The 22432-nt window shown below is 39.7% G+C and overlaps 1 protein-coding gene across 1 annotated transcript in view; it reads left to right on the forward strand.

Moving 5' to 3' along the window:
* The first annotated feature begins 1822 nt into the window (after positions 1-1822).
* The window catches only part of CSTF3 (cleavage stimulation factor subunit 3), a 79865-nt gene continuing 59255 nt past the window's right edge, over positions 1823-22432 (forward strand). The window contains exons 1-3 of the mRNA XM_005291526.5: positions 1823-2182; positions 18911-19012; positions 19142-19237. Coding sequence (XP_005291583.1) covers positions 2153-2182; positions 18911-19012; positions 19142-19237 — 228 coding nt within the window. The 5' untranslated portion in view covers positions 1823-2152. The remainder of the gene's footprint in view (positions 2183-18910; positions 19013-19141; positions 19238-22432) is intronic.

Raw genomic sequence — 22432 nt, forward strand, 5'->3', positions numbered from 1 at the left:
AAAGATTTACCCTTCTCAGGGGGAAACTAACCCTTTCCAGGGGGAAACTAACCCGTGCCTGGGGGAGACTACCCTTACCAGGGGGAATCTAACCCTTACCAGGGGGAATCAACCCGTACCTGGGGGAGGCTACCCTTACCAGGGGGGCATCCATGTGGCACCATATGGGGCTGCCCAACCCCGTCCCACACCCCACTGAACGTGGGATGTGGGTTCGTCCTCCGCAATCCGCCTGGCTATCCAAGCCAGTTACCGACTCTCACCACGAGGAGGTAGCGGTTGGACTTGCAATCCAGAGGCTTTCCTCAAAGAGGGGTCCCAAACAGCATAATGTCGAGCTCTAACGGGCGTGTGAGAAAAGGCTCAGATCTTGGTAGGGGTTGCCCCTATTGACCGGGCTCACGCCCACCCCCACTTCACCAATAACCCATTCTCTCACTACCCTCAGGCAATGTTTCCGTCCAAGCCCGACAGCTGAGAGGGTCCAGAGACGCATGGAGAGCCATTAAGACTCCCTGTTCCTTGTCCCCTAACTGCCCCCTCCTAAGACCCCCCCAACTGCCCCCCAGGACCCTACCCCCTACCTGTACCCTGACTGCCCAAAACTTTCTCCACTCCCCTCCAAAAGCCCCCCCCCCGTTTCTTGACTGCCCCCTCCAGAACCTCCCTGTCCCTTCTCCTGCCCCCCCTTACCCTGCTGCTCAGAACAGGGTGTTGGGCTCTGTGCCAGCCGGACACATGGCTGAGCTCCCCTGCACAACACAAAACCCGGTCCCTGGCCCTGCACAGGGCTGCCGGAGCGGGCTGCAGGAGGAGGAGCTGCCGGCCGGCTCAGAATGCAGGGAGGGGGGGGGGTGGGAGGAGGAAGCTGCTCCGGAGTCCAGCCCGGGACTTTCCTGCAGCCCTCCCAGCCGCTCGCTCTGCCGGGGGAGGGGGAAATCCCGGACATTGTAAGTGCTTTACAAATTCCCCCCGGACGCTATTTTTAGCACACAAAAGGAGGACATGTCCGGGTAAATCCGGACGAATGGTAACCCTATTGGTGGCCCCATTCCTTTTTCGCTGAGCATTTACAGAAAGTGATGTTGGGCAATTGCTTTCATTCTTAAGAGTGTTATCATGTGTGAGCTCCAGAGGCTTCCATCTTGTCTTCCCTCTTGCTGAATATGAATGTTGAGAGGATTACAGAGGAGACATAGGCTGATGACATCTAGCTTTGTATCTCACCAGCCCCTGCCACTGCAGTTAGATGCCTGGAACAGTGATTGGGGCCTGGATGAGATGCAAGTGGCTGAAGCTCACTCTATATAAAATGTAGGTGATGTTGGTGAATTGGGGAACTCAACCAGTCGAGGATGGGAGAGGTGGAAGATGACTGATGATGTTTCTACCACTTGTCAGGGGTCCTCACTTCAGCCAGGAGTGCTGTTGGCTCTCCAGTTAGTATGAAACAATCAGAGGGCAGCGGGGCCCCAAGGAGGCTTTTTCCCATCTCCCTCTGGCTAAGGGGCTGGAGCCACTTCTTCTAGATGTGGTCCTGGTTCCTCTGACCCGCACCACAGTCATGCCATTAGTTTGGCACAATGCGCTCCGAAGGGGCTGCTCTTCACCAACAATTAGCGCGGGGAAGCTGAGGCTGACATCACAATGCACCGGGGCACCACTACTAGCTAGGTCGGGAAAGTGCGAGGGGCTCCCTTCGGTCCGTCCAAGGGAGCCTCCTTTTGCTCTGTTCCATAGACCAATCCCACCTATAGTACACACATCAATCACTTCCGCCTCGCTGTGGCGTGCTGAGGTCAGAGGGTGCGCGTGACACACTGTTCTCTCCGTCTCCTCCTTTTCCGCTAGTCTCAGCGCAGCGCGGCGCCCCTACAGTTTCGTCGCTCTCTGTAGTCCTCGCGCGTACGCTCTGCTCCCTCGGCCACCCAGCAGCCCCCGCGCGGTGCCGCTCCTCCCCCCCACCCCCTGTGAAAGCCGATCGGGGGCGGAGGGGCGGCCATTTTGTTCTCTAGACCCTGGGTTGCTGGAATCGGCGGCGGCGGCGGCCGTGTGGCTGGCGGGACCCGGGGAGCCGCCGCAGCGCGGGCCGCTTTTTAAAGGGTTTTAATCTGTCTCAAGGGGCCGCTGCTCGGCCGTGTTTTAACCCGCCATGTCCGGAGAGGGAGCCGCTGGCGACCAGGTGAGCGGGAACTACGAGGCCGGTCCCCTAGGGGCAGCGGCCTGCGGGGGAGGGGCAGCGCGGCAGTGGCGACGGGGGTACCCGCGCCCGCGTAGGCCTTGGTGAGCGGCTTGGCCGAGCCTCCTCTGTGGCTGGGGGAGGGGGCGGTCGAGCCGCAGGGCTCCGTTGGGTGCGTACACGGGAGCAGCGGGGAGGTGGTTGGGAGGCGCGGAGCACAGGCGAGGAACACAGGGTGGTTTTTTTTTTTTTTTTGCCCTTTAGACTTAAGGCTCCCGCGACCAACTGCAGGGCCTTTCTGTAGCGTGGTGGCACAATCAAAGAATGGGCCCGTTCTCGCCTTCCCCCAACGCACATTGTACGAAACCTCCGACTTCCATATTTAACCAACTACAGTTGGGAAACGCCTTGTATGCGTTCACGGTGGGTGCTGGCCTGTTAGACTAGTTAAACCGAAGAAATTTTTAAAAATTCGCTTTCCCTATCCGTTTTGGCAAGCACGTTTTCTTTCGAGTCAACTTGGACAATAGAAAGTGTAATCGGTTTCAGTTTCTGGATGCCATGCATACTAGTAATATCTCGGTTTCAGACTTCAGAAGATAGTTGAAACCCAATTAAGCTGTTTATATACAAATATTTTATTTGCCTTTGTAAAATAAATTTAAGCTTTGGGCTTGTACTAAGAGATTGTGACCCTTTAAACAAAACTCTAGTGACTTTTCTAAATTTCAGAAATGTTTTTAATCAACACATTTAACAATGAAAATATTAAAACGTACTTGTTCAACAGATGTGGTGGTTTTTCCCCTGAACAGATTTGTAATGGAGGGAATCTCTTCCCGGTTACTTTTTGTGCGGGCAAATACCTCATTGTAATTACTTTTACATCAACTTCATTGTGTGTTTAATTATGCTGTTAATGGGTAAATAACTTTTCATTAACTTATTTTTGTTTATTTTATAGGCAGATACAATCTGGTGTTGTACATCATCCCCCTTAGAACTGGTGTTACTATGAAATGCTTTCTTCGCTTACCTTCTTTCTTTCTTTCTTTCTTTCTTTCTTTCTTTCTTTCTTTCTTTCTTTCTTTCTTTCTACTTTTGGGTATTGAAGAGCCTGCTCTGCCAGTCAGAGCTATATTTTAAGTCCATACTCACTTTGCGGGGAAAACCCAAAGTTTCTGAAGCAGGGAGGAGTGATGGAAACAAGCTCAGAGGAGACGGAGACCACATATATACAGTACTTATACAAGTTGATGGTTCTGCTCTTCCCTTCTTAGTGAACTTATTTTTTTAATGGAGGTGTGAGTTAAGAGAAGTTTCCCTGTAAGTCAGCACTATCACCCACACTTCTCGCTCCAGGCTTTAGTAGTGGGGGAAGTGACTGTCTGGGTTATGGGGAGACACTTCAAAGGAACACCGGTTCTTGGGGGGGAAATGGGGACCTCATTATCTATTTTAACATAAAGCTCTCAAATCTTGTCTGCCTGTAAAGTAAAAGAAATTAAAACAAGCTAAATGAAAATAGACTTCACAAAAGTATATAGCAAAATTGAGATAATAAATATTCAAAATTCAATGCTTTTCCCATTGAAACCAATATGGAAAGTTTCTTAATCACAGTTACTCTGTTTACTTCTTGGCAACCATCTTCCTCGTAAAGTTCACTGCAACTGGAATTATGATGCTCCCATACTTATCTAATTTTGATGTAAAATTGTGGCAATCAAAAAAGCTAACAATGTTGGGAATCATTAAGAAAGGAGTAGATACTAAGACAGAAAATATCATATTGCCTCTATCTAAATCTATGGTAGCTCACATCTTGAATACTGTGTGAAGATGTGATCACCCCATCTCAAAAAAGATATATTGGAATTGGAAAAGGTTCAGAAAAGGACCAAAAAAAAAATGGTTTGAGGTATGAAACAGTTTGAGGCAAGATTAAGAAGATTGGAACTTTTCAGCTTGCAAAAGAGACAACTAAGGGGGGATATAATAGAGGTCTATAAAATCATGACTGGTGTGGAGAAGGTAAATAAGGACACATTATTTACTCCTCATAACACAATAACTAGGGGTCACCAAATGAAAGTAATAGGCAACAGGTTTAAAGCAAATAAAAGGAAGTATTTCTTCACACAACACATAGCCAACCTGTGGAACTTTTTGCCAGAGGATGTTGTGAAGGCCAAGACTATAACAGCGTGTTTTTGTTTTTAAATAAAGGAACTAGATAAGTTTATGGAGGATAGGTCCATCAATGGCTATTAGCCAGGATGGGCAAGGATGGTGTCCCTAGCCGCTGTTTGCCAGAAGCTGGGAATGGGCAACGGGATGGATCACTTGCTGATTACCTGTTCTGTTCATTCCCTCTGGGGCACCTGGCATTGGCCACTGTAAGAAGACAGGATACTGAGCTAGATGAATCTTTGGTCTGACCGTTCTTATGTTCTAAATATTTTATAATATGCAACATTACATAGGAAAATCTTAGTGTTTCTCTTTAAAAATTGAATGAAATTGTACCGATAATCCTTTGGCCAATTTGAAGTTGTTTAATGAAGAGTTACCTCTTGGAAATAACTTTTAGTATAGTTTCATGGAAATTTCAACAAGACAAAATTACTGGGCAGTGACTTAATTGTATACCTTTTTCATCACTGCAAAGACTATTAGAAAGTTATTTATGAAAAATGAAAAATAAATGTTTCCATCCACAGTAAGCGTAAAACCATTCTAAAAGTAAGCTTCCTGGTATAATTATTCTTGTGTAGCCATGCATTTGAGGATTTCCATAGTCAAAGGACTTTCAGGACTCCTTGTTCATGGATGTGCAGCATGAGAATGGAAGGTGGTGGTGAGATTATCAATTTTAGTAATGTTGACATGTGAGTAAATTTTGTATAAAGGGAAAAATACTTAAGTTTAGCATCTGAGGGCCAAGTCCTGAAGGGCATCATCAACTCCAATACTGTCTGCAGTACGGAAATGTAGGGAAAAATGTCCATGAGCTACCGTCCATTGGTACAGTTGCTGTTAGTAAGATTAATTTGTGTGATGGTAAAAATGCTAGATCCCACTGGACTGTTGTCAGCATTAGATCTCCCACTAGTTCTATCACTGGTATTACCATTTAATTACTTTTTTAATTACCTAGTGTAGGCAAGGCTATGCTGTTTTCCAATGATAGTTGAGGGTGTTGAGCACTTCAGAGATCAGGCCCTTAAGCATATGCAGTTTGAGATTTCTTTATAGCCTGTCTAAAGCATGTAATTTCACATAAGGTTTTGAAGTTTGTATGGTTTATATTAAAGGTTGCTAATATTTTCCTCCCTGCCCTAACTCAATTTCTTACTAATCCCATGATCCTTTAACTGTATCCATGCTGGTGAATCTCCCACCCAGTTTACTTCAATGGAGCTCTGTGCAGACACAGGGTTTTGACCGTGTGGGTCTAATCCGAGGATCAGGACACAGCTTCTTCAACGTACTGGGTAAAGTTTCCAGTAATCTAAGTGACTTAGACGTCCAGATCTCTTTAGTGCTTTTGAACATTTTAACCACAACTAAAGTATCTGTAACAGAATGAAATTTAGAAATGCCTGTTAAGGATAGTACACTATCTGTGTACTAGTATTTTCAGTTTCTAAAAATATGGGACTGAGCAGTTGGTAAAGAATTTTACCAGGATGCAAGTGTAATTGGATTCAGGTTTGTTCCCTTGATCAATGTAAAATGTCTGAGATTCCCATTTCAATGATAACAGAATACACTTTAATATTAAAAGGTTTTCAAGGTAAAAATGAAACCACAGAGAATAACATGATTAAATAAATCCTCCAACTCACTCCCCTTCTCCACTACACTAAAAGTACTTTTACCAAGGTATTTCACAACCTCTTTCTGGCCAAATCTCAAGGCCTTTTTATTTCATTCTCATTCTCCTTGACCTCTTTGGTTCTGCTGATACAGTTACACATCCTTTTTGAACTCCCTTGGCTTCAGCGATACTGTGCTTGCCTTGTTTTTCCACGTCTTTTATTTCTACAGTGACTGTTGTCAGGATGATCCCTCCTTTCTCGGTCCTGGATGTCTCACTGCCAACTTAAACTTAGTGGACTCAATATCCTCTGCTGCACCCAGTCTCCACTGAGCACAACAAAGGAGGTGTGACAACCCTCTCTGGTTAGGGGGATATCTAGGTGCCAGGTTGCCTCCCTCCAGGTTGCCACTTCAAGATAGTGTAGAGCAGTTTAAGTACTGCTTTAAGCTATGCCCTAGCTTTAGATGCCTCTGAAGGCCAACTACCAGCTAGGGATTTCTGGAGTGCATGCAGGTCTGCCTCTACTTGTTGCCCTATACAGATGGCTGCGCAGGAGATGGTACAGCTGGCTATACCACTGGAATCCCCATCTATCCATCCAAGTCCCTATATAGCTGGGAGGGTCTGTAATGGGTTCAAGGACTGAATACAGCATTGTCTACCAGGGAGCTCCTTATTTTTACCCCACAAAGCTCACCCTAATCTGTCCATTCTTCTGTCAACCTCTGTATCACTCAGGCTACTCAGTTTGAGGTCATCTCTAAATTCTTCCTACACCTTGCCCCACACATCCAGCCTCTGTCTAAATCCTGTTGCTTTTTTCTCCACATCTCTCAGATCTGACCCTTCCTCTTTATCCAGACATCAGAAACTCTCATCCAGGTACTCAATGTCTCCTGTTTTGATTACTGCAACTCTAATCTGCCTGACATATTATTGTCTCAATTTCATTCGAAATACATTGTATCCAAGGTCATATTTGCCTGAAAACCTGATCATTTATCTGTATTATTCTCTCCTTGATCTTTGCATTAACTCCCCATTTCCCCCTCACTTTTTGTGACCGTCAAACCACAGCATATCTGCCTTTCTGTGCTTGTCATCTTTTGCTTCTAATAGTGCTAGCCTCGGAACATCCATTTATTCACCTTTCCCACAAATATCTCTTCCTTCCACACTGCCTTTACATAAACAACGCTAATCTAATTGCTAATCTAATCTGTAAAGCCACTACCCAAGGGTTGATTATTTTGATAATGATTTAAATCACCAAGCTGGAAACATTGATTTAAATACACCTCTACCCCGATATAACGAGACCCGATATAACACTAATTCAGATATAACGTGGTAAAGCAGTGCTCCGGGGGGGGCTGCGCACTCCGATGGATCAAAGCAAGTTCGATATAACGCGGTTTCACCTATAAAGTGGTAAGATTTTTTTGGCTCCCAAGGACAGCGTTACATCGAGGTAGAGGTGTATTTGATTTTAGTTGTGTTCTGTATTTGTACTTTTTAGTTCTTTTCCTAAAGAGAGGTGTTGATTCTCATTGGTTGGTAACCATCAAAACATGTTTTGCGACAAACTATGGCCTTTACATATACTTGGTGCTTTATCCCCTGGGTTAGCATATACTGTGTCTGTACACATGTAAGCAGTTATGTAGCATAAATATATTTATTCTGATGCTTAATTTGTTTCCTCTTTTTTGTTTTTAGAAAATGGTGACTAACACATTGATTTTTATTTTATTTTGCCTGTGATGTGTCAAACTGTATTTGGATGGAAATTGGAATTCAATTTAAAAATGCACAAAAAAAAGCATTTTAAATTTTTTTTAGTTAACTTGTCCTTAAAGTGCTAGAGATGCGTAAGAAGAAAGTGTATCAAAATGTGTTGCATTTAAAACTAACTGATTACTTAAACAGGAAGTATCATTAGTAGTTAGTGAAATGAATTGAGTGTTTCTGGTTACCAAGATTTTAGAAGTAGTAGATTGCATCCTCTTTAGTCATAGGTATGAAGAGGAAAACAAGTATTTCTGTTTTTAACTCCCAATCTGTTTCTTTATTTTTAACTGAACTAGATGAATAAACTGAAATGAAGAAAATATGCCCTCTTCATCAGCATAAGAGGCAACTGCTGTCAAAAACTGATTTAGCACTTCAACAAACTCTGGTTCCAGGTGCTTAGCCACTCACTTCCTCTGGTTCAGTGGTTTGACTTTACTTAAAACTTTGGCAGCAAATATGTATGGCTTGAATATTTATTGAATTTAAATGATTTTAGTAGATTATTGTAAGTTTAGGCCTTAGGTTAGAACATAAGAACAGCCATACCGTGTCAGACCAAAGGTCCTTCTAACCCAGTATCCTGTCTTCTGACAGTGGCCAATGCCAGGTGCCCCAGAGGGAATGAACAGAACAGGTAATCAGCAAGTGATCCATCCCATTGCCCATTCCCAGCTTCTGGCAAACAGAGGCTAGGGACATTAGCCCTGCCCATCCCGGCTAGTAGCCATTGATGGACCGAGCCTCCATAAACTTATATAGTTCTTCTTTGTTTTTAATGCTGTTATAGTGTTCGCCTTCACAACATCCTCTAGCAAGGAGTTCCACAGGTTGACTCTGTGTTGTGTGAAAAAATACTTCCTTTTGTTTGTTTTAAATGTGCTGCCTATTTCATTTGGTGACTCCTAGTTTGTGTGTTATGAAAAGGAGTAAATACTTCCTTATTTACTTTCTCCACACCAGTCATGATTTTATAGACCTCTATCAGATCCCCCCCTTTGTCATCTCTTTCCCAAGATGAAAAGTCCCAATCTTATTAATCTCTCCTCATATGGAGATTTTTCCAATCATTTTCCAATTCCAATATATCTTTTTTGAGATGTGGTGACCACATCTGCATGCAGTATTCAAGGTATGGGCATACAATGGATTTATATAGAGACAATATATTTTCTGTCATCTTATCTATCCCTTTCTCAATGATTCACAACGTTCTGTTCGCTTTTTTGACTGCTGCACATTGAGTAGATGTTTTCAGAAAACTATTCACAATGACTCCAAAATCTCTTGAGTGGTAATAGATAATTTAGATCCCATCATTTTATATGTATAGTTGAGATTATGGTTTTCAATGTGTATTACTTTGCATTTATCAATATTGAATTTCATCTGCCATCTTGTTGCCCAGTCATCCAGTTTTGTGAGATCCTTTTATAGTTCTTCGCAATCTGCTTGGGACTTAACTATCTTGAGAAGTTTTGTATCATCTGCAAATTTTGCCACCTCACTGTTTTACCCCTTTTTCCAGTTATGAATATGTTGAATAGGACTGGTCCCGTTACAGACTCCTGGGGGATACCACAATTTACCTCTCTCCATTCTGAAAACTGACCATTTATTCCTACCTATTGTTTCCTATCTTTTAGCCAGTTATCAATCCATGAGAGGACTTTCCCTCTTATCCCATGACAGCTTACTTTGCTTAAGAACCTTTGGTGAGGGACCTTGTCAAAGGCTTTCTGAAAATCTAAATACACTATATCCACTGCATCCCCCTTGTCCACATGTTTGCTGTCCTTCCCCCCCCCCCCCAAGAATCCTAGTAGATTGGTGAGGCATGATTTCCCTTTACAATAACCATGTTGACTTTTCCCCCAACAAATTATGTTCTTCTGTGTGTCTGACAATTTTGTTCTTTATTATAGTTTCAACCAGTTTGCCTGGTACAGTACAGATCCTTTTATGTGCGACCTGTTTACATGTGAATCCGCCTAACATGCGGTAACGCCATGCCTCCCAGTGCTACCTATTTAACATGCGAGACTCGTTAACATGCGGTACAGGAACTTGCTATGTAGTGCTACAGATTTGCTCACTAACTCACTGACCGAAATTGACAGGAAGTGCAGAGCAGAAACGTGTTGTACGTCTTTACCGATATTGATAGACGTATCACGCACATTTAGTCATTGTCATGCTAGAGAGATATATAATATATACAGTAGTACTGTAGTTATATAGTAATATATATACTACATGAGAAAATTAAAAGATATTGGGATTGCCGAATCTACTCACTGAGGATGGCTAAAAAACGAATCTAAACTGAATGGCTTTGTACAAAATATCAATTCTACCACGGGGCTTAAGTGAAAACGTGTGCGCTATTCAGCAAAACCCACAATAGACAAATCCATGTGCACATGGTTTGCTCGGGAAAGGCTGAAAGGAATGCTTCTAAGTGGGCCAATTCTTCAAGCCCAAGCGACAAAATTTGGAAATTTAATGGAGGATGAATCATTCCAAGCCAGCAAGGGGTTTATAAGTTGTTTAAAAAAGCGTCATGGCATAGCGCAGGTATCTATATCTGGAGAAAGCCGATCGATGAATCGGCCGCGAATGCGTTTCCCGCAGAGTTAAAATCTATTTTACAAAATGAAGACTTCCACGAAGAACAACTTTATAATTGTGATGAAACAGTTTTATTTGCAAAACTGCTACCTGATAAGACTTTAGCCTTTAATTACGAGACAGAGAAAACAGCTGGATTTAAAAAGAGAAAAGATTGTGACTTTTTTTTTTGTAGTAATAAGACGGGCAGCCATAAGCTTACCCCTCTTCTCATTGGCTGCTTTCATAACCCTCACTGCTTTAATCACATCAATAGAGCCAAACTGCCAGTAATATATGCTAACAGCAAAAATGCTTGGATGACAAGACACATTTTCGACGACTGGTTCCACAACAGCTTTGTTCCAGCTGTTCGTAAGCATCTGCAATAAAAGAAACTCGAAGCCAAAGCACTTTTGCTACTTGACTATTGTCCAGCCCATCCTCCAGCCGAATCACTGGTATCTAACGATGTAAAAATTTGAGTGCTGTACCTACCATTCAACACAACATCAAAAATTCAACCTTTAAACCAGTGCATTATTCAGAATTATAAAAACCGTTATTGACGGGAGCTGATTTCTGTGATCGTGTCATGCAAGTCTTCAGGCATTTCCGAATTCCTGAAACAGTTGAACATGAAGGAAATTATTTATTTAGTTAAAAAAAGCTTGGGACAGAGTAAACCAAAAGTCCGTTGAAAACTGCTGGATGAAGGCTCTCGGTGATGCCTTTTCTGTCAAAGACGGCTCATACTCGGGAAAACTCAACAGTGGCACTGATTCAGAGCCAGACTTTGAAGGATTTTCAGAGAAAGATGTCCTACAAACGCATGCAGATAAGAGGATAAAGGTAAACTTCTCTTTCAAATGAGAAAAGATTTTAGTTTGGATACGTCGCCAGAAATCATTACCGAGTGGCTGGAGATGGAAGACTGCCCGACCTCAGAATTTCAGTCTGAGGAAGAAATATTAACGGGCTGCGAGGCTACGTCGGACCGTGAAAGTGATGGCGAGAATTCTGATAACACAGGCCTAAATTACAATGACGAGGATGTCGTTGAAAAGGTCAAAATTTCGCCCACGGAAGCCCTTAGTGCTGTAGAAACTGTTGTAAGATTTACGGAGGAGCAAAATGCGGAAAATATCGAAATAATTCATCTGCGGCGAATGACAGCCTTCATAAGAGAAAAAAAATGCAAGTATGAAAGAGCAGAAAATAACAGCATTTTTTCTAAGTGAATCATTGGCACTTTTTTCAGCATGGCCCTCTTAACCTGCGGTCCGTTAACCCGCGGTCGTGACGGCTTGACTCCCGACTTCTACGCGTAAACGGGTCTGTACTGTACTGAAGTCAGGCTTACCGGCCTGTAATTGTCGGGATCACTTCTAGAGCCCCTTTTTAAAATTGGCATCACATTAGCTATTCTCCAGTCATTTGGTACAGAAGCTGATTTAAATGATAGGCTACAAACTACAGTTAGTAGTTCTCCAGTTTTACATTTGAGTTCCTTCGGAACTCTTGTGTGAATACCATCTGGTCCTGGTGACTTATTACTGTTTAGTTTCAGTGTGTTCCAAAATCTCTTCTAACAACACCTCAGTCTGGGACAGTTCCTCAGATTTGTCACCTAAAAAGAATGACTCAGGTTTGGGAATCTCACTCAGATCCTCAGCCGTGAAGACCGATGCAAAGAATTAATTTTGTTTCTTATCGTCCTTGAGTGCTCCTTTAGCATCTAGATTGTCTAGTGGCCCCACTAGTTGTTTAGCAGGCTTCCTGCTTCTGATGTACTTAAAAAAAAATTTTGCTATTACTTTTTGAGTCTTTGGCTAGTTTGTTCTTCAAATTCTTTTTTGGCCTTCCTAATTATATTTTTCACTTGACAGAGTTTATGCTTCTTTCTGTTTTCCTCATTAGGATTTAACTTCCACTTTTTAAAGGATGCCTTTTTGTGTGTCACTTCTTCTTTTACTTTGTTTAGCCACAGGGGCACTTTTTTTGTTCTCTTACTATGTTTTTTAATTTGGGGTATACATTTAAGTTGAGCCACTATTATGGTTTCTTTAAAAAGTTTCCATGCATCTTGCAGGGATTTTCACTTTTGGCACTGTACCTTTTTAATTTCTGTTAACTAACTTCCTCATTTTTGTTGTCATAATTTCAAATACATTTCTTTTTTAAAAATAAACCTATTTAACTTAAATAAAAAATGATTTTTATCCACCCTGTTCTGCCTTCACTTCATTCATTTGCCTCCTTGAGACCCTCTTCTGCTGTGACACCTATGAGTAATTGGCTTACTAATGATGGCTAAATTCATGGGCAGTTGGGCATATCTGATATTATAGAATTTTTTTAAATTTAAACATTACCAAGTTGTACAGTAGTTAGCCTACATAACTGATTCCTGTTGTGTGATTCTTACTACTGTTACACTCCTACTGCTACCCCCTTCATCCTTTTGTTTCACACTTTTATTGCTTTTGTGAACTCTTTGGGGAGGGACTTTCTCCCTGTGTATTTGTACACCCTAGCCCATTGGAGCCCAAAGAGGAAGAATGGCCTTAGGGTTAAGACACTGATTGACTTGAGGATCTGGGTTCTGTTCCCAGCTCAGCCACAAACTGTGTGAGCCTGGGCAAGTAATTTGTTTGCTTCATGGTTACTTCCCCATTTTGAGAATGAATGTGAGATGCTCAGATGCAATGGCATTTAGAACCATAGAAAAGCTTATTAAGAAATCATGATTGTGACCTTTCAGCTCCACTGAAATGCAGAGAGATTTTTCTGCCATTTTTTGTTAAAGAATTAGATCCCTTTCAAATATACAGTCAGGGTTATACTTTAGCTGATCTATTTTGGATACAAAAGTCAGTGAACAGAGCCCTAGTAAATGTACTACAGCAGGGGTTAATCTACTTCTTTATATCGTCTCTTCCATTTCCAGATTCTATATGCAGTGTTAAATAAAATCTTATTTCGCTTAAGTGCAACTTTAAAAACACACCTCTACCCTGATATAACGCGACCCGATATAATGCGGTGAAGCAGTGCTCTGGGGTGGGGTGGGGTGGGGCTGCGCACTCCGGTGGATTGAAGCAAGTTCAATATAACGCGGTTTCACCTATAATGGAGTAAGATTTTTTGGCTCCCGAGGACAGCGTTATATCGAGGTAGAGGTGTAGGTGTGGTAGCAGTTAAATTACCGAAAGCTGTCTAGTCTTGAGTGATGTAGCATGGAAAGTGAAATTTAACTCTGCAGTGTTAAGAGTGATCAGAAGGCAGAGCAGGTAGAAGTGTAGAGGTATTTGGAAGGTAAACACCAAAGGGGAAAATATTTAGGATGGCACAAAGGGCTTGTTAACACTTTATAAGTGGGTGTCTTGGTTACAGTATGGCTAAAACCATGGATTATTGAAGTTTTTGGTCTGGTTATGAAGACGGTTATTTCCAGTCCCTATGTAACTGTTTGTAATCAATTCCCTGGTTTGGTTACATTTATCAATAAGCCCTACGTGTACTGGGAAGAAATTAAGGAGAAAAAATGATCTGTGGAATAGCCTCAAAACGGGGAGGGGGGAATGAGGTATAAGCCTCATTTGCTTCTTTACAATTAAGTTTCTTCAAGCTTTCAATAAAGTAGAGTCCAAACATACTTGTACAGTTAAAGGTTGGAGTAGATGGTCAGCTTAACTGCATTGCTTATATGTGTGGATTTTTCACATCTCTGCGCGACATAGCTGAGCTGACAACTTTTGAATGTAGACCTAGCCTTATTCACAGTAGTTACTTAAGTGGTTTTCAAAAAAGCTCAAATCAGCTGTTGTGAATGACTGTTTAAACTGATGTCCTGTCCGTGTGAACCAGTTTAACCATATTTAAACCACATGAACAGGAGGAGGTTTTAAACTGCCTGCCAAACACCTTTCAGTAAATGCAAATTGAGCTCAAATATGAATGAGTTGTTTGAGTTTTGATATTGTTACGCACTTTGGAGTCTGCTATGCCGTGGGATCAGGGAATTGAGAGTCAAACCATTGAGTGTGCTCTTGATGGCAATGTAGAAATGGATGTGAACAAATTTTTCCTTGAAATGACTTGCCAAGGAAAATTCAAAGTAAAGTTTAGTCCTGAAATATGTCTGGTTTATGTGGGGCAAAACAAGACTCAGTGGAGCATTTGACCCCTGGTTTGGGGTGAACTCATTGAATTAACATGTTAGATCATCTTTTGAAAGGGTCCTCGTGAACTTCAAATTGAGTCATCTGAAAACTAAAATTAGTTTTAGGTACAACTGTTTCTATCAGTGTGTTTGGCTTTGCAGGATTTTCCTATTTAAAAAAAAAAAATCACCTTCACACAAAAGGAGAAACTGATTAATTTAAGTTCTTATTGCAAGCAGTTATGTTTATGGTTAACTTTTCACACTTCGGTAATTCCATTGTTTAAGTGGAATTACTTGTGTGTAAAGTTAAACATGTGTAACTGTTTGTGATGTAGGGGCTTCATTGGCTATACAGGAGAAAATGACACTACACAAGTGCTGCCAAACACATGAAGTTAAACTAAAAATATTTTTCAGGCATCTAGTGATCTTTAAATTGAAGTTTCTTTAATCACCTTTAATGATATAAATATACAATAGATCTGTGACCATTTGGACCTCTTTACTTGCATTGGAGCTGGTATAATAAAGAGGAACAAATCAATTCATGGACTTCAGTTTAGCAGGATTAGTGTATGGGCTTTAATTTGTCTCTAACCTTACTCACTGAAGTGGGCTGCTCTTACCCAAGAATGCCTTTCCCGCGAACTGCTTACTCAGCTTGCCTCTCAGGGTAGGTGGTGATGTCTTACTTCCAACTTTTAGATCAAACAGCATCAAACTGAGCTCTGGCAGAATCCATGCACTGATAATGGGGAAAGCTTCTCTGCTTGAGGGAAGGATTTTTTTTTTGTACCACTAGTGCTTCCACTTTCCACTTTGCCACAGTATTAAATAGGAAATAGATTTCAATTTAAAAGCGCTCCTTCAGTCAAAATATATTTAGAAATGTTACTGACAACGTTGAGAATTAGTTTCAGTTCTGAATAGGAAATAGAAGAATTTTTACCTTTAAAATGTAACTTAATTTAAAAATTGTAAAATGGGCAGGGTCTTACATATTTGCAGTTAGTAGAGGCCAATTACCAATTTGCCTCCTTTGTTGCCTTCTGTAGCTAACTAGGGAACTACAGTGTAGCAGCTACTCCTCTGAGTGAATGTTTGCCATTTTGAGAGGTCAAATTGACTTAATTTTTTTTTAAAGGGTTAAAACATCAGGAGAACAATGAAGCTTGTCATTTTTCTTCTTACACCCAAATTGCACAGTGATCCTGCACCATGCTGTTTGAGTTACATAAGTCTACTGGGTCATTGTTAGGATGTATTACTGTGATACAGCCCATCCTCCAACCTAAAAAGGACCCTGTTTCTCTACAGACAGGTTTATAGAGACTAAATCCTCATAAAGTAGCACGTTGTTTTTGAGCTTGTATAGCATAGTCAGACTTACAAGTTTTACTTGTTTTAAGTTAACAATAGTGTCATCTAAGCAAACAGTACTTGCCAGGAGCAAAAATGTATTCCCATCATGTTGTTTCATAACTTCATTAAGGCAAAAACGGGTGTCTGTGAACTAAACTTTGGTGAAGTTTGTGACTTCATTGTAAATTCCAAATACAAGAAACAAACTTTTTATATATTTTCCCAAAAGGAGTCCATTTGGAAGTGCTGTAAAACTGAACTTTTAAATTTAAAGCAAAAAGCAAGCTAATTAAGTGGTGACTTCATAGAAACTTTGCGATTCCCAGTAAATACGCAGCACTGTAAGTCAGAACTTTGAAAGAGTAGGGATGTGACAAATTAGATTTATAAACACCTGCTGTTTTCCATCACATGTAGTCAAATAATTTTTAAAAACTATCTACTAAAATGGGTATAGCTTCATGACACTAACGGTTTTAGGTATGTTTTGATTCTGTTTTGGGCTCTCATGGTGTTTGTGTCCCAGAATGAATTGCTGTGAATTGGGGGGTAGTAGTGGGAGTTAATGTTGGGGAAGACTCACATTAAAGATATGTATGTAGAGCTGGCAGCACTACCTACCACGGACTTCTCTCTTCTCTACTGTCCCTTCTTCTCCCCCTTGCTTTCTTTCTCTCCCCGCCCCCCCTTTCCTGGTGTCAGTATGTCTTCCCTGACATTTTGTTTGTTTATTTTTGGTACTCCATAAGTATGTCATAAAGGTTAATGAAAATCAAATTTTGCTCATATAGTTAAAGAATTTCAGACATTATATATTGTTAGTATATAAGTGGCATTTTGAATCTTGGTAGCACTGAATGAATAGAAACTTTTTAAAATAGATCTTTTTGAAGCTATCAGGTGGTCTTGGGAACCTTAGTATATGTATGAAATGCACAGTAAAAAAAAAAAATAATGAAAATGAAAAAGCTAAGGTTCCTGCACTGGCATTAACTCAGCCTTGTGGCATATATAAAGTATGTTTTGGGTTTGGATTTTTAATTAAAACAATTTTTTTGTGCATTTTGTATTTCATTGAGGCTTTTAAAATCTCATGCAAATTATCCTAACAGTAGTTCTTCTTCCGTTCCAGGCCTGAGAATATGGTCTTCCAAGGGGGTCCATTATTTCACTGGATTTATATTCTTGGAATAATGAGACTTTGGTGGGGTAATGCACTCTTAAGGGGGTGTGATTTCTAAAGCACGCTAACATGTTGTGCATTAATTAGTTCATGCAGACCCTGCTGGTGTGCTTTATGATAGTGCTGTTTGAAACAATTCTAACATTAAAATGCACTAATAAACCTTTGGTGCACACCAGCAGGGTCTACAGAGACCAATCAGTGTGGTAGAGTGTAGTGTGCTTTAGAAATCACACTCCCATAGAAAACATTTCCCATGATGTAGACAAGCTCTGTGACGAGGATGGATATTGGCTGACTTACACTAAAACAACGTTTAGTGTTCAATGTATTGTCAGTATTTGTTGTGCTTCTTAGCTGCTCTGTCATCTCCTGCTTTAGTAAGTGTGAATGATGGTATGAAGTGCTGATTGCTGCTGTTCTTCCATAACCAAGTGTTTTGTCTGCTGCCTGTCTTCCTTTCATTGTAATCCTAGGTTGTGCAGGTCTGTATTTTTTTTTTTTAAACCATCTAGTGCGAAGTAAACTTCAGAATGGAAATCCCCATTTGTTCTTTAAAGTTTTTCTAGCGCTATTGTCTAGTGCTACAACTCTAAGCATGCTAACTGTTGTCAAGTACTTAAATATACTAGTATCGTGTACTTGAGGCTGTAAAATATGTAGTTAGACTTAAATTTCAAAAAGAAATAACATAACAGAATACCAAGTTTTTAGTAATAGTTATGATTGAAAAACAGTTGATCATAACCCCTTTTTTTCACAGACATAGCTTACTGAAACATCCAGTGCTTAGTCTGAAAGTTTCCATATTTTGTTTCTGACTGAAATTGAACTGTTTTTGGAAAATGTGAGCAAACCACTTCATCTATTTTGAGTTACTGAAGAGTGGTGCTGGTGAGAACCTTACCTACTGTTAAAAGAAATAACTTCTAAATACACTTGTTTGAACAAAGCAGCCTCAAAATCAGCTGAATTTGTAGTTTAACATAACAGTGGTCCTCACAGAAGTTGGTTTGTTTAATGGTTTTGACTTAAAATAGGTATGACAATTTGAAAGTTTGTTATTGAACTTGCTAAGAGGGAAAATTGCAGTATGTGCAGTATGGCCATGTAATTTTTGCAAGTGTTAACTTAATTGTATTTTTTGGTACTTTAATTATTTTTACAATACAACTTAACTTCAAATTCATGTTCTTGTGCATTTTAAGAACCATAATAAATCAGTTAAATAGAATTACAAATACAGAACACTTGTTAGCAAGCTTACATGCCAAGATGTTTCTTACGGACTTAAGCTGTGTCTTCGTTGCCACTTTTGTCACTCAGGAGTGTGAAAAAACACCCCTCTGAATGACAAAAGTTTTAACAACGAAAAGCAGAGCTGTGCTCCCAGCGGTGAAGCTACCGCCCCTCGTTGGAGGTGGTACCTCTCAGTGATAGAGTGGCTACACAGCACACCTTAGAATGGTACGGCTGCAGCAGCACAGCTGTGCAGTTGTAGACATAGCCTTACACTATCATATTATTTATTTAACTTATTTCTTCTAGTTTGGGCAATAAGCCACCAAATTTTTAATGTTTTCTGTTGGGAAATACATTTTAATGTTTCTAAAGGAAAACTTGCTTTACATTAAAATAATCATTTTACTTTAGATGTGAAATGCTATATTTTCAAAAGACATTAAACTTAGAGAATTTTTCACTTGACCAGAGCTCAAAGAGCCGGGAAGTAGTATTGGATGACTCAGACTCTGCTTATAGGCACTTATGCTTCTACTTTGTTTTTTCTAGGCTGCTGAATATGTTCCAGAAAAAGTGAAGAAGGCTGAAAAGAAATTAGAAGAGAATCCATATGACCTTGACGCTTGGAGCATTCTCATTCGAGAGGCACAGGTTTAGTGACATAGGATTACATTTCCTTATCTATGGGTCCACTCACACTATTTGGTTCTGGAAGTCAATATAAACATTTACATAAATCATAATATTGTAAATGCTGTTTGTTGGTTTTCAATTTTTTAGAATCAACCTATAGACAAAGCACGGAAGACCTATGAACGCCTTGTTGCCCAGTTCCCCAGTTCTGGCAGATTCTGGAAACTGTACATTGAAGCAGAGGTTAATATTTTAACATTCTTTCTTATATAACACTTAATAGGAATTTACATTTACATTCTATGATAAACATAACTGAAGTTAGGCACATAAACAAATCCAGGTAAAGGAGGATTTTAAACATATCTTGCCTTTATTTTGTAAAATAGGTGCAAAAGAGTAATTAAAATGAATTCTCAAGTATTTGGGTCTTTTTATGAGCTGATGATTGTTGCATTATGGAATTGCAACAACATTAAAACCGTTTCAATGGTATTGGAGTGCTTTAGCCTTTTATTTACTTGTCGTGTCAATTTATTGCCTCCTGTGTCATTTATTTAGAGCTCATTTTTTGCTCATATGTACAAACTAATTTGAATTACTTTCTATGAATGTTTGAATCGTTAATATTTTTGCTTCCTAGGATATTTTGAGTGTCTCTGAAATAGTCTTTTCCAGGGAGGGTGTGGGAAGGAAGATTATTTCTGATGTGAAGTGTCTTGAAAATGCATAGTTTACGCATAAATATTGACTAAACCATCAAAAGTCCAACTAACTTACAGAACTATTTTTATATATATAAATAGTAGCTGTATTTTGTTCCAGTTGGCTATGCCCAAAGACGAATCCAAACAGTCTTTATTTCATGCCAGGCCATGAAATTATTTGTATGGGTATTTTGATTATATTTTTTTAACTTTCTGTAGGTAATTGATAGTTTGTCCTGGTACACATGCTTTTCACTGGCATTCTTAAGCTATAAATTTTGATAAATATAGACAAGTCTTTTATTAGTTAAACTCCTCAAATGCAGGGGATTTCCGTTCCTTAGATGATAAATGACCTAGTTTAATCTCAGAATAAATAAATGTCTGCAGATTGGTGAGTAGGAATCTGAGTGGCAAACCACATTGCTTAATCCTTACTATATCATATAAGTTGTGTCCAAATTAGTTCTGACTCTAAATAAAAGTTTTAAAGGTAATGCAAAGAACTAGGGAGTCCGTTGTAACTGAAAATCTTGCATACTCTACTTGAATTACTGTTTATACTTAGGTGTAAAATATGCAATATAAATTCAAATATTCACTCTGCTTACATATCCTATAATTGGCACTGTTTCGTTTCCCATCATATGTAGAAGTTAGTGAGGTATCAGCTGACAGGACATGTGTGGGTGTGTGTACTCTTAATACATTCATGTGTGGGTATCTCCTATCCAATCTTAACGTTAGATCTTGCAACTAAGTCGATCCTCTGCCTCCTGCAACCATGCAGATCTAAGTTGCAGGATCAAGACCCTAGCCTCAGGACTTCATCATCAAAACTCGCTCTGGGATCATTAATGCTTATTTAGAACTGTTATCATTCACTGGAGATGCCCCTAACTTAAGAGGTGAATGAGAGCTGACCTATGCTGCTTTTTGGGGTCACCAGGAGCTATTCTTGTATTAAAGCAAGAAGTCTCAAGCCACTTCTATATTGGATCTTTTGAAGAAGGCCTGACAGAAGTACTCTTCTTTGTCATTTATTTAATGCCATACCTTTTAACTAATGAACAAGTTAGTAGTGTATATATAAGCACAAATACTATTGAAGCATAAACAGTTTAGGATACAGCTACCCCTTAGGTGATATTTCAGTAACATACTACATAATAACTTGGGAGAGAATGAGTGCATTGAGTTAACTATAGGCATGAATATAGTGGGTTTAATTACTCTTGACCTGTAGGATAAATGGAGGATAGAATTAAATCTTTCAAAAAGATGAAGGAAAAACAATTGTGGTTTAGTATTTTGACAGAGGTGTCTTGAGCATGTTACATTTTAAGCTTCATTTCTCTTAAATCAAATCTCTCAATTTTTTTAAACCAAAATTTTGATTTTAAATTTGAACCTATTTCCTTCTAGTAACTTTCCCTGCAGTAACCTATACAGTTAATGGTATAAATGGAAAACCTGCATTGTTCATTTCTACCTTAACAATTCTATCTGGTAACGTGTAGACTTCAGTGTAAGAAGTTAATTTGCTGCTTCTTTTTTTCCCTTCTGACTTCATTGACAAGAATGAACACACAAATTGGATTACTTGGCAATACTGCCTAGATGTTGCTTTAAAATGCCTCATGTATGCTTTGAACAGACCGCTTCAAAGTAACTCCAGGATTATACATGTTTCTAACAATGTAGTTGAACCTAAATTAATACTGATACAAATTTTAAAGGTGACCTGAGATAGGGGCTAGATGAATTGGTTTGTGGATTCTTTTATTGTTGCTTTATATTATACAAAGAAAACCCTTTCTGCTTGTTTATTACTTTAGACATATCAGAAATATCAAATTTAGTCTTCTTACCTTGGTCGAGGCTTTTCTTGGATGATCCAGAAATGTGAATAGGGAATTTCACAGCCCTGAACAGAAGTGGGTGGGCGTGTTGAAACTTCATCAAGAGGAGTTCTTAATGAGCTTCATTCCCATGTATTTTAAATCCTAAACCTACTAGTTGTTCAGTCATCCATAGTCTACACTTTTTCTGGAAGACCAGACCTGAATTTCTAATGTGACAACAAACAGATTTTTTCCTCTCAAAGAAAAACACAGTTTTCATAGTTACTTTTATACATCACAGAGAAGCAAAGAGGGTAACAAATCATTGTTTCTCTTGCTTTCTCACCTTTAGTGGTAGTGAAAGTCTTTCTCTTAAGAGTTTGACAGAATGACATAGGAAGAAACTTAGGAACAAAATATTTAAGTGTTGTGTATTGCATAGGGAAATAAGTTAGGTTGAAGATTATACCCTTTGGGATCTGTTAGCGTTAATGTGGAATAGCTGTATTCAGCTATTTTCTTTATGAAAATTCAAGTGTTTTAAATATTAAGCATTTTTAAATCTCCCTTTAGCTGATTTCAGGAATTGGCCTTTTTTTGAGTCACACTTTATACCTTTGAGTAGAAAGCAATTCAAATTAGTCTTCAGCATTGATATTTTAGCCTGTGATATAGACAAATCCTTTTCTCCCCTACTTCATTTTTCTCTGTTATAATTTTTGGAGAGAGCTATAAACCCTACTAAAATATTTACCTTTATTAACTTCAGAATTACATATTTTTGCGGCGCTCTCTTGTCTTTTTGCTGTTCGAGTGTGTTCCCTGGTGGACTATAGTAGCATATTATATAAAGCAGTTTTCATCACTTACCTATGATAACATTTATT

Source organism: Chrysemys picta, chromosome 4 (assembly GCF_011386835.1).
Source record: "Chrysemys picta bellii isolate R12L10 chromosome 4, ASM1138683v2, whole genome shotgun sequence".
Lineage (NCBI taxonomy): Eukaryota > Metazoa > Chordata > Testudines > Emydidae > Chrysemys > Chrysemys picta.